We start from the raw sequence: 19,456 nt of genomic DNA, 5'->3' as shown, positions 1-19,456 counted from the left end.
CAAGGACTAATGAATTCTTATGAAGATAATCAAATTTTATTCTGTAATCTGGGCATTGCTACCACTATTGCCCTAGTCAGGGTTACTATGGATGTTATGAAACACCATTACCAAAAGCAAATTGGTGAGAGGAAAGGGTGTAGCCGTCTTCCACTTCCACATCTTAGTTCACCAATGAAGAAAGTCAGGACATGAACTCAATCAGGACCAGAACTTACAGGTAGAAGCTGATGCATAGGTCACGGAGAAGTGCTGCTTACTGGCTAGCTTATCCTGGAGTGTTCAGCTTGCTTGCTTAGAGAACCCAGGACCATCAGCCCCTGGGGTGGCCCCACCACAATGTTCTGGGCCTTCTCCCACCAAAGGCTAGTTAAGAAAATGCCCTACAGGACGGACTACAGCCTGATCTCATGGAGGCATTTTTCTCAGCTGGGGTTCCTTCCTTTCTGAGGACTCTGACTTGTTGACATACAACTACACAGCACAACTATCTGTTAGATGTTTTATTGTTTATCCTCAAACAGTGATTAAGTTGCTCTAGCATTGTCCCCAGTGTTAATCATTAAAATCTTTTAGCTGAGTTTTAAGAGGCATATTAAATATTTAATCGTCTGAAAATTTCCTTTCATGTAGGTGCCACTTATACTAGTTTATGGAACTGGAAGTTTAGGTTCTCCTTTAAGTTCAAAACCTTAATATCTCCCAATCTTCTAGATATTGCCATCTTCTCGAGCCTCACCTCTTAATCATCTCAATGACCATCATGGCTTTGATGTCTTCTATCTTTTTAGTCTTGCCAAGTTCCGAATTCGAGTAGAAATTTTCTTTTAAAGGTCATATTCAAGTACCTTCACCTCAGAGTCACTCGGCATGTCAAAAGTCTAAATCTCAGACACTTTTCTCCTCCTCCCCACAATCCAGACCAAACAGCAATAAAGCCTGCGGTGTTTTTCTCCAAGGTTCCCCACCCGAGTCGATGTCAGTGCTACACCTCCAGTGTCCCTTGAAATGATGATGAAATGAAAATTACGTAAGGGAGAAGCATACTTGTAATATTAAAATGTACCTTTCCGTTCTGTGTCTCTGTTTGTCCAATCAATTTATTTTGTAAGCCCTCGAGTTCTTTCTGCCTCGTGCGCTGGGGCAGAAGCGAAAGGATTCACACACCTCAAATGAGTCCATCAGGAGCCTTGGTGGCAAATTATAAGCAGTTCTCCCAGTCTGGGAGGCACTATCACCCATTCTCCTTCTGAAGTATTTGATTGGCTCTTCACTGTCTGCGTTTGCAGCCTGAGATCATTGTAATCCTCCGCACTAAATCTACTCCAGTCTTCATCAGAGTAAAAGCCTCATTTTGGACCATTTAACCTTTAGACAACACAATGCATTGATTTGATTCTGGACTCTTAAGTACATCAAAGGGACAAGACGGTCTGAAAAGCAGGACTAGATTTAAAAGTAAGATAAAGTAGCTCTAAAATTTAATTCCATATCAATAGAAGCTCAGGTGCAATTTATTGTGTATTTTTACATCACCATTCAAGCAGATAGTAGAAGCTAATTTTGTGTCTTCAGATAAATTTTCATATAACAGAACAATGCCTTATACATTGGTTTATGCCCAATATATTGGTTTATATATTTTCTTATTTAAACTCTCGTTTAAAATTAAAAATATCTTCCAAGACCTTGTAAAAGTGTGATTTATTTGCTGCAGTTTTACCTAACTCTGTCATTGAAGTTACTAGGAGTTTAAATTTAAAGAGTTTATGTTTTGAAAATTTTTTAGGTACTAGAATTTCAGAATGACTAAAGTTTATGACCTTTGCCTAGATTTAAAAAAATTACCACTTTGATAACTCCAAGTTTTTTTCTGTTGTTTTTACAAATTATAACATACCTATACAGCGGGACAATCAGTCTCATGATGAGTTCAGTCAAATCTGTAGGCCTTCTTTGAAGATTCACATGGTAATCTTCTCCATGATACTGTAAAAATTTCTGTGACCCAAGGATTATTTTATCCTTCCTGAACAACTTTACCTCAGTGATTTTAAAACTCATATAATGAAAATGTGTTATTTGATTTATTGTAAATTTTTGCTGTCACATACATTCCTTTAGTTTATAGTCATTACTTAGGTAATTAATGTGATTTCCCTTTTGGTGGTTCTGTAATGCTAGTCCCTTATTTTAAAATTACTTTTCTGTGTCATATGTGTGTGTATAATATATATGCTAACGTATAACATAGTATATATAACAAATATATTATATATAAAGTATTTATCTACTATTTTATGTATAGATTAATATAATAATTATGTAATATATACTAATATATATAATACATTCACTTACACACTACAGCTGGATATGTTTTCCATTTCATCATAAAGAAGTAGCTTAGAGAAATTTAAATTCTGGAAAACACGTTTTCTTAGGTTCCCTGGTAATGACTGATGATGGTTTTCCTTTCTTTCTTTGTTTTTTAGCAAGCTCCATTGCCAAGATAGGTTCAGATCCTCTAAAACTGGTGAACGACGCTGTGGAAGAAACCACTGACTGGATCTATGGCTTCTTTTCTTTGCTGTCTGACATCATCTCAGCTGATGGCGATGAAGAAGATGAGGATACAGATGAGGACATTGATAAAGGTACGGAGTGCTGAGTTATATCTAACAGCTGGGACTGGGCATTGGACACGCTTGACATTGCCTTGCTGAAAGTTTAACCCTAATGAGCACTTGGGCAGTCTAAACTAAAATTAATACACTTCTGAGCACAAAAAAAGCACTCCAATAAGCTTCCAAATAAAGTAAACTGCTCTCTGTTTGGCTTTAATCTTACAGTTCATGTGCCATTGTGGAAAAGATATCAAAATTAAATGCTGCTATTAGAGTAGCATTATAGCAGAGACTCTTAATATAAATGACTATAAAACCACAATAGATTTCCCACTTAGATGTTTATCTGAGACAGAGTAGCTATTTTTCAATTTCATCTCTAGGAGGATTGAAATAAAAATATTAAAGCCAGCAATCATGTGTTTGTACATGTGAGCCATATTAGCAGGCAACTTGCAATGCCTAATCTATAAAAGCCCAATCAAAATATAAATTGATGGAACCAAATGGAGACATAGAATAGAAAGATATGTTTTAACTATTATATAACTAAGCACCTCATATATAATGAATAAAAATAAATGGAAGAACAAGCTGTATATGAGTTGGCATTTAGAGGGTTTACAAAGAAGAAAGAATGGTGATTTTCTCTGATAAATAACATTTTAAAAAATGGTTAATATTAGTTATCTAAGAGTATCCATTCTGCCTTAACCAATAGGAAAATTCTGACTGTTAGGACCCATTTTATGACTTTGTCTGAATTTGTTTCTATTTTGGTCCTGTGAGAAGTCACAATAAACAGAGAAAATTGAAATTAATATGATGCATGAGCTACAATGCAGTAACTTGGAGCACTGCCATAATTTTATTAAACTCATAAAATGAAACCATCTTAAGTGAATATATATAAACAGAGCATGTAGTTCAGAATTTAGGTAGCAAAGCATGCATGAATTGTGACTATTAAAAGCAGTAGCTTGTAAAAATGAACAAAACATAAATAAATAGCAAATATCTATTAACACTTATGCTAATTTAATATTTTTCTTGATTTAGGAGAAATAGAAGAACCTCCCTTGAAAAGAAAAGGTTGGTTTTGTTTATTTTTCAACATTTTATTTCTTTTTGTTTTATTATATCGATTTTGAGCATGCCTTAGATGCTTCTCTCTTGCATTGTGAATTAACATGATTCTTTTTTTTAAAAAAGAAGGTTTTTTTTTAACAACAAGAGTGTGTAAAGCTTAGGTAGTATGTTTGTTTACCTCTGTCTATATAAACAGACCAATATGAGTTAAAATTTCTTCAATGATGGAATTCTGTGGCCGTGAAAACTGTCTAGAAGTTGGTGATGCCCATGATTTTTACTATATAAATTTTATTGAATTTATAATTTTATTCCCTTTGCTTGTTTTAAATTGTACTTTCAATATTTTGCATCTCAAGTGATATCAATGATACAATAGGCATCAGAGTGTGGACCATATGATCTTGGGGGCATGGTCATAACAGTAAGTGTGCATGTTCATCATTCCCAAGGAAAGACATTGCCTGGGTTATGTGAATATGATATAGAATGTCTCCTTGTAGGAAAGCTAAGGATTTTGGTGACTAATCTTAGCTGAAAGTAGCATGCTTTGGAAAAAAAACTGGTACATCTTTGGATCAAGTGCATCAAAAGGTCAAAGGTTTTACAACCTAGGATATCATCAGTCTCTGGAAATGTTGAATAAACCCAAGGATACAAACCTACATACCCTGTGTGTGAATGAAAACTAGCTACTGCTTGATTCTACTGTGGCAGTTAAGTTACTGATGAACATGACTGACAGAGTATCTTTGAGTTATTTAGTCATGGTAAGTTACTTTCTCCAAAGACCATTTTGGATTCAAGAATGGGACTGAATGTAATCAACATATCCAGCCCAGACTTATGCATTGACAAAGCAAAATGAGTCATTACCATACAAGTCGGAGGATTTGAATTTCTGATTTCCACCACAAACAAAAAGAATGAGCTGCTGAGGTCCTAGTGTAGCAAAGTCATCCTGAAGCAAATGTGTTCATGTAGTGCTATGGGGAGAAAGGAAGTTATTATGACCTCAAGAGGGAGGATTAGAATTGAGACATTCAAGTCAGAAAGAAATAATTATCAAGTTCAGGCTTTGAAATTCTAGATATTTTAGAAAAAAAAACATCTTGAGGACAAAAATGAGGTCTTTCTTTTCGAAAGATTTTATTTTATTTTTTGGCATATACATTTATATGATTGCACATAAATAAAAATTACATGCATAAAGAAGAACCGTGAAACAATAAGAGATTATATGAATATTACATTCATGGTGTTTTGGCTAATTTTATTTGGCAACCTTGTAAAAAAACACCTCTCCTATCTTGGTGAGTCTAAAATATCCAGCCTACCTCATGAAAATGATAAGTATCAAAGAGCCTTCTTATGGAGATGGCTTCAAAAGTGGCAAACAAGCCACTAGGCAAAATGCCCTCATTTCTGCCACAGACAGAATTCTACCTAAAAGTGGGAAAGCTTGGATGCAGGCAGAGTCGACCGCCAAACTCTGGCAAGACCGGGTAAGCAAGTCTTCAGTAGTTCCTGCCTCACAAATATGTCTGTCAGATATATTGGGCCAGAAGGCTGAAGATAAATGGGGTCTTTTTAATGCCAATATTTAATACCTACTGACTGGGACATAGTCAAACTTTATGCGAGTAAGCTATTACGTTTAAGGAAATTACCGGTTATGTACATTTGTGTTTTAATTTTAGGTGGAGAGAAAAACTCAATTGGAAACATTGTTCTTACTTGGAAATTGAATAACAAAATGTACCATGAGGTCATATTCTCCCCATATATAATAATATGTACTTTTTTTTTAGTAGAATGTCTCATCTCTCTGATTTGACTTTCACCTTGTGATTATTTTTAAAATGAACTTTTGTGAAATATCAAAGAGTGACAGAATCATTTAAATATCTTTCATCTCATCATTACCTTGATTCCTAAAATTGACAAAAAAAAAAATCTACCCTGTAATTGTATAGGATAGTTTCCCAAATGTCAGTAAAGCCACTAATCTAAGGGATAAGCCAAAAATCTAAGGGATTTTTATGCCAAAGTAATATTCCATATTCAAAACTTGCAAGATAAATTACTTTAAATTCGGAAGTTACTTTTGGTAACTTAGAATGATAATCTCCTGACGCGATCCAACTGATATTTACCCCGATAAATGAATCTCTATTACCATACAAGTTCCTTCCAACTCATATATTCACTGTTTAACCACTGCTTTGCTTATCCTAGACCACAACATATTTTATTTGACTTCCTTGTGCTTCCTAGGGCATCTTATTTATATCACTTAAAATTGTATTTCTATTTGCCCTTACATTTCTGTTCTTACCAAACTAAAAAAAAAATCTGTCACCTTATTATATATGTGTCATTCTTAGGATTCTAATTTGATGTGGAATAATGGTCCAGTCAGCTAATCTCAAAGATATAAGATTGGTTATTACCCAGTCTATTAATATGGATGAAAATTTTGGATGCTATTCTGTGTCTTGTGTTGTTACATGTAAGTACAGCTTAGGGTGTTCATGTTGTACCTGGTATCTTTGTAAGTTTGGTGAATATTTATTTTCAACTTCCTAATTTTAAAGTATTTAGCTTTTTATAAAACACTCCATAAGTCACGTTTAAGTTACTAAATCATGAAAAATTATTTTTATTGTATAGTTCTCTAAAAAAAAATCTACCTATGAAAGCCAAATGTTATACAAAGTTACATTTTTTGTTCCTTGCTCTTCTAGAAATGGCATGTTGAACAGTCATCTAAGTAGGGAGTGTGAACTGTGAATATGTTCACACCTTGCTTCCTAAGGACCATGCAATTGCAGAGAGCTGTAAAGGAAATAAGTGACATGCATATCCTTTCTTAAAACTTGTCTTTCTGAAAATATACTAATGTTTATAATAGTGGTAGATCAACTTTGCAAGATAAAGAAATATCTTTGTGTATTTCCATTTTTTAAGAGGAGACTTGATACCCTATGAACATATAGAGGGGGAGGTAATCCCCCTCAGGAACAGTCATAGGGGAGGGGAGTAAGGGGAAAATGGGAGGGAGGGAAGAATGGGAGGATACAAGGGAGGGGATAACCATTGAGATGTAACAAGAATAAATTAATAATAAAAAAAAATTAAAAAAAAAAAAAAGAAAGTCAGCCAAAGAGCCCTGAAGTTGAGTGTCTTCTGTCTCTCTGTAATGTGCATGCCAGGTACCAGAGAAGCATGGTTCTTACGTAATGTGATGTCCTAGAATCAGATGACTTGGTAGTGTCATGTGACAGAAGCAATGATGACTCTTTTGAAAGTTTGTTTTTGTTTTTTTGTTTTCTTATTTAGCTGAAAACACTGAAGCTTAAAAGTGACTCTTAAAGTTGGAATTTCAAATATTTTATTTTTCAAGTACTTTCACTATTCATTACTAGGAAGTCTTGTTGCCCTTAAATACATGTATTGGTGACTGCCAAAGTAGGGAATTTTAGTGACACTAATCATTTTGCAGGTAACTGAGAAACTGTAAGAACAATCGAGGTTTAAAACACATATTAAAGTGAAGAAAAGGACAGAAGGGGGGGGGGAGCGAGGGAGAGACCAGATGTATAAAATAAATTCACAAATGCCACATTTCTTTAAATCCTGTAGATGGTCTATATTGTTCAAAATAAAATAAAAATTACCTTATTAGACTTTATTATTAAATATCTGATCTAATTAGGAGAAAAACCTCATCTTAGTTTATATAATACAGAATTGCTCTACTTATCTTTGGAATAATGACAAAACAATTATACATTATCCATGGGAACAGTACTATGTGTACATATGAATATATAATTATAATATTACATTTCTTATTCTTATTATTTATTTTTCTAACCAAAACATATAGGATTATATGCTGATATCTATGTAAGTATAGATGTGTAGATGTGCATACATAGCATCTGTTCTCTGTTCCTTAACACCTTATAAAAATTTATCAATAAAACTAACAGAAGTATTTAACTATTTGCTTTGCTAGTCAAACATCAATAATTATTCTCCAGAGTATAATGTAAATGTTTGATATTCTTTTTTAATAAATATGTCACAGAAACTCTATGATTGATACATACATATATACATACATACATACATCTGCCATCCTTTCTGTCTGTCTATCTATTTCTATTTTTATTTTTTATTGAGACAGAGTCTTACTCTGTAGCCCTGTCTGTCTCAAACCCCACAGAGATCTTGCCTCTGCCTCCCAAGTGCTTAGAATATAGATATGCACCACTATGTCCAATTGCTAATTTTCGACATCATACAGACACTTATCTTCTGAAAATAAATAAAAATTTTCATCTATGCTGTGTAGAGGAATTTTAATCCAGAAACTTGGCTGCTCTGGCAAGGGATCACATCCTTCATCCCAATCAATGAGGGGCAGATAAAGTGATGAATCAGAGAAAGATTTGACAGAATGAGTCAGAGATAGGATATGCACAGGAAAGAGAGTCTATTAAAGAGCAATGCATGGAGAGAGGGGAGTAGAGTTTTTAGTCAGTGAGTTCAGTACTGTTCAGTTCATGGAGTTCAGAGGCAGTTTCTCCAAGTAAAGCAATTCGGTAAGAAGCTGAGAGAAACCATTTGAATCAGTCAGCACAGAGAGGAGTTTGATCCAGAACAGCTGAGTTGAACCAGCTAGCCAGAATTCAGAAAAAAAAATTAGTAAAGTTGAATTTATTCAGCAATAAGTCTCAGAGGCTGAAAATAGCCTAAGCATATGTTATCAGACAGAGGATAGAAACTGAACCCTTCAAGGTCATGACTTGTAAAATATATGATTGTATGGAGGCTAGAAGCTTCCAGGCCTAGGGGTAGGTAAATGAAATAGAAATGTACTAGGCTCAGCCCAAGGTATTCCCACAGCTTGGGTATGGCTCTCCACTCATACCCTCATCAGAGGAAATAAAAACAACATTTACAATGCCATATGAAACTAGCATAAACAAAATAGCAAACAAGAGAATGTTGGTTTGGTTGGTCTCATTTTTGTAATACAATGCTAAAATAATATTGCCATAGTTGATTGATATGGCTTTAATATTTGTGTATTAGTGATGCGTTACTATTTGAGTTGCAAAATCTATTACTTTCTCATTTCTCTAAAATTTGAAGTTAAAACATTTATAATTAAAAGCAAAATAAAATTCTCGAAGGCTTTCATGGGACATGCCCCTTGGGCTAATATGCAGATATAAGTGAGTATATACCATTTGAGTCTTTCTGCTTCTGGGTTATCTCACTCATTATAATCATTTCTAGCTAATCCATTTATCCACAAATTTCAGGAATCCCCTGTTTTTAATAGCTGAATAGTACTCCATAGTGTATATGTACCACAGTTTCTTTATCCATTCTTCTATTGATGGACACTTAGGCTGTTTCCATGTTCTGGCTATTATGAATAAGGCTGCTATGAACATGGTTGAGAAAATTTTCTTGTTGTGTGCTGGAGCATCTTCTGGGTATATTCCAAGGAGTGGAACATCTGTGTCTTGAGGAAGCCCTATTCCCATTTTTCTGAGATAGCACCAGATAGATTTCCAAAGTGGTTGTACTAGTTTGCATTCCCACCAACAATGAAGGAGTGTTCCTCTGGCCCCACATCCTCGCCAGCATGTGGTTTCGCTTGAATTTTTGATCTTAGCCATCCTGATGGGTGTAAGATGGAATCTCAGAGTTGTTTTGATTTGCATTTCCCTGATGATTAAGGAAGTTGAGCATTTCTTTAAGTGTTTCTCAGCCATTTGGTATTCCTCTGAAGCCTTCAAGTACCAGGAAACTGGGACAGTGGGGAGGACATCCTATTGGGACTGTAGATGAGACAAGCATGGGAGAATGGCAAAGTAGAAGGATCCAGAGGGTACTAGAAACCTACAAGTAGAACATTATGATAGGCAGATTTGGGCCCAGGGGTCCTGCTCAAACTAAGGCACCAGCCAAGGACAATACAGGCTGTAAACTTTAAACCCCTACCCAGATCTAGCCAATGGTCAGAACATTCTCCACAGTAGAGTGGAGAGATGGATATGACTTCCTCACATACTCTAGTGCCTCATATTTGACCATTTTCCCTGGAGGGAGAGACCTGGTGGCACTCAGAGGAAGGACAGCAGGTTACCAAGAAGAGACTTGATACCCTATGAGCATATACAGGGAGAGGAAATCCCCCTCAGGAACTGTCATAGGGGAGGGGAAAATGGGAGGGAGGGAAGAATGGGAAGAGACAAGGGATGGGATAACCATTGAGATGTAACAAGAACAAATTAATAAAATAATATATATCTTGGAAAAAATTCTCTATATATGCATATTTTCAAAAAAACATAAATTAATTTGAGCAAAACGTTTATTGACAAAATAGCCTTTGCCCATTAGCTAACATGGACTATATTTATAATAAATGATCATCAACTCCAAAACTAAAAATAAATATTTTAAAGAAAGCATATTCAGTAACACAAGAAAACATACAATAGTGTTAAAAATTCACAATATGTTGATTGCCATTACTTAGTGTATTAGCAAAGGTTCAATTGTATGAAAGCATTAGACAAACCTGATAGTTAAATGGACAAACTAATAAAGTTGTTTTATTTTCCTAATATTCACAAAATGGTGGTTGTGATGACAAAGTAACAGATATCTAAAAATGTGTGTGAATTTTTGGTTTTATTTAAATATAATTAAAAAGCAATACACAATTACTTAACATTAGAATGATTAATTTCTCACATTGGAATGTTAGCTCATAACTATAATTTTGACACTCGCAGGTTGAGGCCGGAGTATTTACAATTCTATTCTAGCCTGTTTGTGCTAAACAGGGAAACACGGTCTCAAACACTAAAATAAATAATTAAATAAAATTAATGTGATTTTTAATACCATCTTGACATTGCTAAATAAGATAAGAAACCAAAGCTGCAATAAAATAAAAATAATTAATCTGATATTTGCATATATGTCTATGGTTGTTGTGTATATATATATATGCATATATATATGTAGACATATATAAGATAATAGGCATATAATGTTAGATGTACATAAAGATTCTTAGCATTCATATTTTTAAAAATAAAAACAAAGGAATAAATTTATTGATAAGACATGTACAATTCAAACTACAAACCATAAATCATTTATGCACAGAGTAATGAGCCATTTTAAAACATTATTTATTTAAAATTTTAATTTTTAAATATGTGATGTGTGCGTGTGTGTGTGTGAGAGAGAGAGAGAGAGAGAGAGAGAGAGAGAGAGACAGAGACAGAGACAGAGACAGAGACAGAGACACAGAGAGAGACACAGAGAGAGAGACAGAGAGAAAGAGAGAGAGTGTGCACTCTCTCCTCAGATGACAGAAGAAGGTTTTCAATCTCCAGGAGCTGGAGTCACAAGTGGTCATGAGCTGCCTGACAAAGGGAACTGAAGTAGATTCCTGTTTAACAGCGATGAATGCTCACCCACTGCTCATTCATCTCTTTAGCTTCTTATGATCTAACTTTAAAGCCCCATTAGTTGCATAAAGAAATGGTTTTTGATATAATTTCATTTTAATAGAAACGCTATAAGGATTTGTAATATATTCTTATGTATAGTGGTTAATATATGATGACTAATGATAGTTAGAAGAAATGTAACATTTTTATTATATATAATTTGTTGTAAAATTTATGAGTGTTTTAAATTCCAAGAATAAAACAAACTTTCACTGAATAATATTCTTTGAGATAGAATGAAAACATAAATGTGAAAAAATATTTTTCAAATGTTAAAAAGTAATTTTATAAATGTAACATTTAACATTTTATTTTTTTTTTTTTGGAAGTCGATGAGACAAATTCTCATTTAGCTTAGGGTAGCAGTCAACTCACTCACTGTGTAGTTGAGGATGACCTGATCGGATCCACCTGACTCTACCTTTAGGGGGCTCTGATCATAGACATATGGTAACACGCTCTTCTAACTGCAATTTTTATTTTAAATGTCAACAATGACAATAATTGTTACATTACAATACTTATAGCTTTTTAATTTATTAAAGGATTTGGATAGTGTCTTCTATGTGTGGGGAGGAATGAAGTTTTTAAAACATTCTAAATATTTTAAAGGACATCAAAAAGAGAAGATGCCCAAAAAGCATATGAGTATTTATCTTCCTGAATGACCCTAGAGTTCTGAAAGGGACTCATATGATGCTACATGCTGTCACCAGCACATAGACACCATCACAGAACACCGACATCGTTTCTGAGATTTTAGTCATCATCAAATTGGAATTTAAATTTTGTTTTTAAAGATCCCGTCAATATTCTAAGCCATGTGCTAGGTAAAATAGACCATTCGTGACAACATCTTCAATAGTTGGTGTTGATAACTTCTTATAATTTTAAATGTCTAGAGTAAAAATTTTATGTGTTTTGGCAGATAGACAACCATGCCTTACAAATAGCTATGCTAATAAAACATAGTAAATTTTATTAACAAGTGACTTGAAACTAGCACTTACTGTTAAAATGTCCCCCAGAAGACCATGTTGAAGGAGATCGATGAATAAATGAGCGAAATAGATTGTAATTGAGATAGTGCATTTACAGCATTACATGGTTGACATAGATGAGTTAAGGATTTATCTTTTTAAAATATATATATATATATTATTTTTAAAAATTATTTATTTATTCACTTTATATCCCAGTCATAGTCCCCTCCCTCCTCTCTTCCCAGTTCCACACTTCCTCGCTCAGCCCATGCCCATTCTCCTACCCTTATGATCAGGGGAGCACCCTCACAGTCCCCAACAGCACATCAAGTCATATCAGGACTGAGCACATCTTCTTTTTTTTTTCTTAATCTTTTTTTTCTCCTTTATTAATTTATTCTTGTTATATCTCAATGGTTATCCCATCCCTTGTATCCTCCCATTTTTCCCTCCCTCCCATTTTCCCCTTATTCCCCTCCCTTATGACTGTTCCTGAGGGGGATTACCTCCCCCTGTATATGCTCATAGGGCATCAAGTCTCTTCTTGGTAGCCTGCTGTCCTTCCTCTGAGTGCCACCAGATCTCCCCCTCCAGGGGACATGGTCAAAGGTGAGGCACCAGAGTATGTGAGAAAGTAATATCCCACTCTCCACTCTACTGTGGAGAGTGTTCTGTCCATTGTCTAGATCTGGGTACCAGGAAACTGAGACAGAGGGGAGGACATTCTAGTGGGACTCTAGATGAGAGAAGCATGGGAGAATGGCAAAGTAGAAGGATCCAGAGGGTCCTAGAAGCCTACAAGTAGAACATTATAATAGGCAGATTTGGGCCCAGGGGTCCTGCTCAAACTAAGGCACCAGCCAAGGACAATACAGGCGGTAAACCTTAAACCCCTACCCAGATCTAGAGCACATCTTCTTTACCTGTGGACTGGTGGGGCATCCCCCCTAGGGAGAAGTGATGACAAAGCATGCAACAATACCCATGTTAGAGACAGCCCCCAATCCCCTTTCTACATGACCCACATGAAGACAAAGCTGCCCACTGCCTAGTATAAGTAGGGAGCCTAGGTTGAGTCCATTCATGGTCCTTGGTGGGTACATCTAACTCTGTAATCCCCACCTGGGCCCAGGTTAATTAGCTCCGTTGGTCTTTGTATGGAATTTTTGTCCTCCCCATGGGCCCTTCTGTTCTTCTCCCAACTTTTCTAGAAGATGCCATGCGCTCACCCATTGCTTGGCTGTGACTCTTCTCTTATTCGTCTATTTTTAGACAAATATTTCAACATTTTAATTATTCAAATATTTTTGAATAATTAAAACCACAGTAATACATATTTTGGGGGTCGTAGTTGGGGAGAGAGAGAGAGATGAAGAGGAAGAGGAATCCAGTCACCATAAGGCATAGACTCCTTAGTAATTCTCCATTATTTTTTCAAAGGGAAGCATTGGTTTATAGCTAATTTATAGAATTCTTTTCATATTTCTGTACTAATATTTAAGGTTTTACTGACTAGATTAAGTAAACAGTCACAAAAATATAACCCTTTATCATGTCTATTTTTAAATTTTGTACTAACACTTCCAAGCACAGTCTAATGGAAACATTTATCTCCTTTTTCCTCTTCATTCTTACTTAAACCTTTGTCTATAATAAGTCTGTATAGAAGAGTGATCATTATACCATTCATGTCCTTTCAAATATGTAATTTTAGAAGATAATGATAGTCTTTTGCCTAGAAGTTATGTTTTACAGCGCCTTTTCCTGACATATAGCTTTAAAGTAGAAAGGGGATAATTGTAGTCTTTCAGAGCTAAGCACATTCTGAGTTCTGTAAAGGAAAAACTGGTCTTCACTTTTTGAAGCACAGTGACCTTATAGATTACACACATATCTCTCACATTCAAAGAAAGTGCCAACAGCCCTCAGTGTTATGCATAATTTCCTGCTTCCTGTATTGCTTAGTTTCTCACTGTTGTTACCAAGTACCTGACAGGAGTCAACATAAGAGAAGAAGGGATTTGAACTGATACTTTCATTCAGCAGGGAAGGTACAGTGGTCCTGCTGTGCTGTGAGTTGCTGGTCACATTACATCCACAGTTAGGAATCAAAAAGAGACTCTTGTATTTAGTGGAGTTAGTTCTCCGTAGCTACGAGTTGTCCTATAGCCCCTCACTCTGAACAGAGCTGTCCAGTAGGATAGTTTGCAAAGTTTTAACATGACTGAGATGAACCCCAGTGCACAGAAGTAGGAGGCATTTCTGTTAGATTATCTCTGGGTGTTTTACATGCTATTTTAAGTCAGTCACCTCAGTGACTCTCAGTTCTCAGACCTGTATTAGATTTACTGACGCTCAGTTCCAGTTCCTTTCCAGCTATGATGCACGATGATTAACTCGTGATGTCATATATTAGTAATCTCACCAATAGCTTCGTCCAGAACAAATCTTCGCACTGCAAACTATGGTCCATGGCCAACGATTTGAACATCATCTGAAAGCCATTGAGAAATGGGCACACATCCAGGTTCACTGAATGAGATTCTGAATTTTAAGGAGATCCCCAGACATTTCCTGTGCACATTAAGATTTGAGAGACATTGGTCTGGATGGTAGTTCCCACTCCTAACAATGGTTCCGAAGCTGAGCGAGAGCTTATTTAAATTGTGGATTATCCATGTTGCCTCCCTGTGGGAAGCTAACTGATTTATTTTGGGCTGGAGCTCAAGAATGTGCTTGAAAAAAAATCTCCCCAGGTGACTCTGACATAGAGCCGCACTGATCTGGTATAGGGTACAGGGTACCATCCATTTTATACAGAACACATACACTAATCCAGCCAGACCGCGTCCTGGTTTCTCAACTCCATCAGTGTTTATCTAATAAAAGGTATTATTTGTAATCACTTCCATCTGTCAGGTTGATTGCACATGGGGAATAGTATTTCATTTTATGGATGGAGAAAATAAACCCTAAAGTGAAAAATGCATTAACCTCAGATTATAGACCTTATGAGAAAAAAAAATGAGATTAGGTGGAGTAACATTTCAACATAACTAATTAGAAATTGTAAAAATCATTAGTATGTGATGGTGAGACAATTATTTTTCCTGAAACATTTATCTTAACTTATAAAGTATTAAAATATAACAAAACAATACACAAACTATATTACTTTCCTATGTTTGAGCATCCCTGAATAATTCTCTGGGATATCTGCCTGCCATTATTTCTAGTATCTGTCCATTTAATTACTTAATTAATGGCTATTTAAGGATACGATCCTTGCATGTTCTTCATTATTGGTGTGAGGTATACTTTCCTGAAAAATGATTTTACATAAAGCTGAAAAAGTATTACAAAGTAGATGCTTGTACACAGTTTGCTATATTTTCTATAAATATTGAAATTTCAGGAAAGTAGTTTCCTTTGAATTATTTAATTGGCACTAAAGAGATAAATTGATTCACCTGAAATTTATCAAAATTAATCCTCGGTGCCCTAATAAAAATTGGCAAAGTCTTACATATAGTCATTGTATATTCCCATAAGTAAATATTTTAATAGTGAAAGAAGAAAAAAATTAAGAATTTTTTTAGCTTATCTGATTCTTGAGAGATATCATGGAAGACAACTATAAGAATAATCTTTGAAATTTTAAATATTCAAAATAATTTAATACATTTTTGTCATCTTGTCTGTCAAGTTGCCTTGGTAACAGAAATTATCTTTTCAACTTATGCAGCTGTCATTTAAGATATCTTGAATTTATAGCATTTTGAGTTTATTAATAATGTGTCAATATCACACATAATGAGTGTATATTTTAATTTGGCCACATAACACTCAGCCAAAATTAAAATAGATGACTCCAAATAAGCTTTGTTATGCTCATAAATAGATAAAAATAATTTATCATAGGCAAAAAATGTGATAACAGAGAACTGACCGTAAATGTGATTTTAAAAAAACAATTTAGGACACTCTATCTTCACCAATTTGTGTTTTATCTAATTTTGTTTCTGTCAACATTATCATTTTTGGTACCTGTGGCCTTTGCTTCCAAGATCTAAGATCTCAACAGTAGAAAACCTTAAGAGACCTCTCCTGATAAGACAACTGCTATTGGTATTAAGTTCAGATAAATGTGTTGTGAGCCAACAAAACAAACAACAGGAATGGCAGTCACATCAACAAAATGGACCAACACCTCAAATGTATAAATTTATAAAGATTCTACCTACTGGTTAATTTAATATTTCATGAACACATGGTATATATTGTGAAAAGTTTAAAGTTAGTTACTGAAAATCACAACTTAAACCACCACTGGTTCCCTAAAATCTATATTTATTTCCTTAAATGGGCAGCATGAATACATTTACTAATCGTATGAATTTTACATTGTATACATATAAAAAGTACACATAAAATAAATACTATTAGATCAAAGAGAAGGCAGAGGCACTGAAATACTTTAGTTAGCTCCAAGGCATGTTAATAAAATGCATTATTAATAACAAAATAGAGAGCAGTAGTAGAAACACCTAATTTTAAATCTTTTTTTCCCTTATAGAGTTTCTCTATGTAGTCTTGGCTGTCCTGAACTCACTTGTAGATCAGGCTAGCCTTGAGCTCATAGAGATCCATTTGCCTCTGCCTCCTTGGCTGCTGGGGTTATAGGCAAGTACCACTGCACCAAGCCTTCCTTAAAATTAAGTCTCCATTTTCTTTCTTTCTTTCTTTCTTTCTTTCTTTCTTTCTTTCTTTCTTTCTTTCTTTCTCTGTTAAAGTAGACATGTTTGATTTTTTCATATTAATTTATATGAATTTACTGTAACTATAGTATTATATAAAAATACATATCCTTAATTTTATTAACATTTACATATTCATTGTACCATAAAAATGTTAAAATTCATTACTTTAGGGAAAACTTTTGAAAAAGTATTTGTTTAATTTCAGTTACTTTACATCCATAAACAGAAAAATTCTATAACATTTTTCAGCATTTGTAATTTTTATATATTAAAATATTTGTTATATATTCTGTAACTTTCCCCCAGCTTTTTAATATTATAATGTAATATATAATGTATAAATTACAAATTATGAGAAAAGTTACAGGATATATATGTATATATATACACACATACATCTATACCTATACATATACAATACATCTACATATACATAAAGACATATATTGCTGTGCTCAAACTAAGCTCTTTATGACAGAGCTAAATCCCCAGTCCTAGCACCTATTTTGAAAAGCAAGTTTTCTTTCTCAAAAACATTTTCAACGTTATTTAGTAAATTGCTTGAGAGTTTGTCATGAATAGGTAAGATATTATCTACTACAGTACTGCTGACTATGGTTTAATTTATTGAACACTTTTCACGTAGTCTATGTTTTTCTCAAGCCATTACTTACTGTATGCTACTTAGCCTGTTAGTTATTGAAATTTTATTGTGGAATAAAATATTGAGCCACCATTACATATGCTATTTAGTAAGAAACAAGACAATAGTGTCAAGGTCACAGAAGGCAGTCACATGATGATGATTTAATATCAGGTGATGCCCTTAAATTCTGACCTGTTATAATGCTAAAAGAAGCCTGTGTAGGAGGTTTGTTGTTACTCTTTTATTTTATGGATGAGAAAATAAAATTCACATAACTGTGATCGGAATCAGATTTTAAATGGGTATATTGACTCTAGTGTTAATTATCTTCAACAGTTAGCTGCATGTAATGAATGCCAGGAATTAAAATATATTATGGAGATTCCTTTAATAGATTTCTGTGTCTACGTTTTCTTATCAAAATGCATTTTAAAATTACATTAGAATACCAAAGACTTATGACATCTCTCATATGAAGATTATTATCTTTAGATTATTGCAATTGTGAAGTAATAAGTAATATAAAACCAAAACTAATTTGTACTGATTTTCAGCACTCTAATAAATTATTGTGTCTTCTTATCTATTTTCTATCAGTTTGAAATCTCTCATACTATTTAACATTATTCATTAGAAAAATTCTGATTTAGGACAGTATATTTTGTCATTTCCATTGGATAACACAACACAAAACTAGAGTTTAAATAATTTGAATCCTTTAATTAAATGCATTAATAAGTAAAGGTCATTATGTTTTCTTCTAATTTATTTAGAGTGAGAGTATGCACAAGAATGTAAGACAAATAATGGCTCTTTTCTCTCTTCCTCATCATCACTTGTACTTCAGCCTAAAAAGACAGAAAAGAGTTGGAGGACAATAAAAGGAGCAAAATAATTAGTAAAACAGAACATTCACTCTGTGGACCTCACCTCACTTCTCTGACAGTGTTCCTGACACAGAGAAACAGTCACAAAGGACCACTTCTTATTCCTCAGTGCTAACAATGACCTAGTAGAACAAAAGATCATTTTTCATTGTTTCTTAATCCATGTAGATATTGGATTCTTTCTGCATTTCAAGTTATTTTGTGCTATGACATTTTCAAAATTGGACAGGCATACATCTGGATTGTAACATCTTGACTTCTGTAACCTAAACCAAGAAGCCTAAGATCTTCTGGTTACAAAGGGGTGTTATCATTTGATCTTGTGTGGAGAGTGAACACATTTTCAGAGGTATTTGACATTGATCTAATTACAAATCTAATTATAATTACATTGGGAGGGAACTAATGGGTTGCCCAACTTTGCTCTTTGTTCCTTATGTGCTTATTATAAACTGTTCCTGAAGGAATGTCATGACTTTAAACACAATTTTGGGCAATAGTGTATCAATATCATGTCACACAAAGTAGACGCACTGACATGTCTAAGAAATTACTAAGTGGCAAACTGAAACTGTCAACAACACAGGTTTCTCCTCTTGGAGGATGAAAGTGGAAAAACTTTTTAGCATTACATTCCTACTTGTAATGTCCTGAATCTTCTAAATTAAAATCTCCAGTAGGCTACAAATAGTTCCTGGCTGGGAAGTGTATTTGGAGGTAATGAATCAGACATCACCTGTGGGAAAGATATCTTTGTGAAATCTAAATTGGTAACATGTTATTACTCAATGGAACAGGAGCCTGCGTGGTCATCATCTTCTGGCTAAAGTGTAAGAAGACAGATTGGCACACTCTGTGGAGGCTTCAGTGGGTCTCTGAAAGCTGATAGCCACAGGCAGTAATACTAG

The 19,456-nt window shown here is 34.4% G+C and overlaps 1 protein-coding gene across 15 annotated transcripts in view; it reads left to right on the top strand.

Annotated features, from left to right (window-relative positions):
- The window catches only part of TRDN (triadin), a 355,846-nt gene that overhangs the window by 52,309 nt on the left and 284,081 nt on the right, over positions 1-19,456 (top strand). For all 15 annotated transcript variants that reach the window (XM_084777414.1, XM_084777409.1, XM_084777410.1 and 12 more), the window contains exons 3-4: positions 2,496-2,657; positions 3,687-3,719. In XM_084777414.1, coding sequence (XP_084633540.1) covers positions 2,496-2,657; positions 3,687-3,719 — 195 coding nt within the window. The remainder of the gene's footprint in view (positions 1-2,495; positions 2,658-3,686; positions 3,720-19,456) is intronic.

This window comes from Acomys minous (assembly GCF_964271855.1).
Source record: "Acomys minous genome assembly, chromosome: 3".
Taxonomy (NCBI): domain Eukaryota; kingdom Metazoa; phylum Chordata; class Mammalia; order Rodentia; family Muridae; genus Acomys; species Acomys minous.
This window is presented reverse-complemented; position numbering and strand designations above follow the sequence as displayed.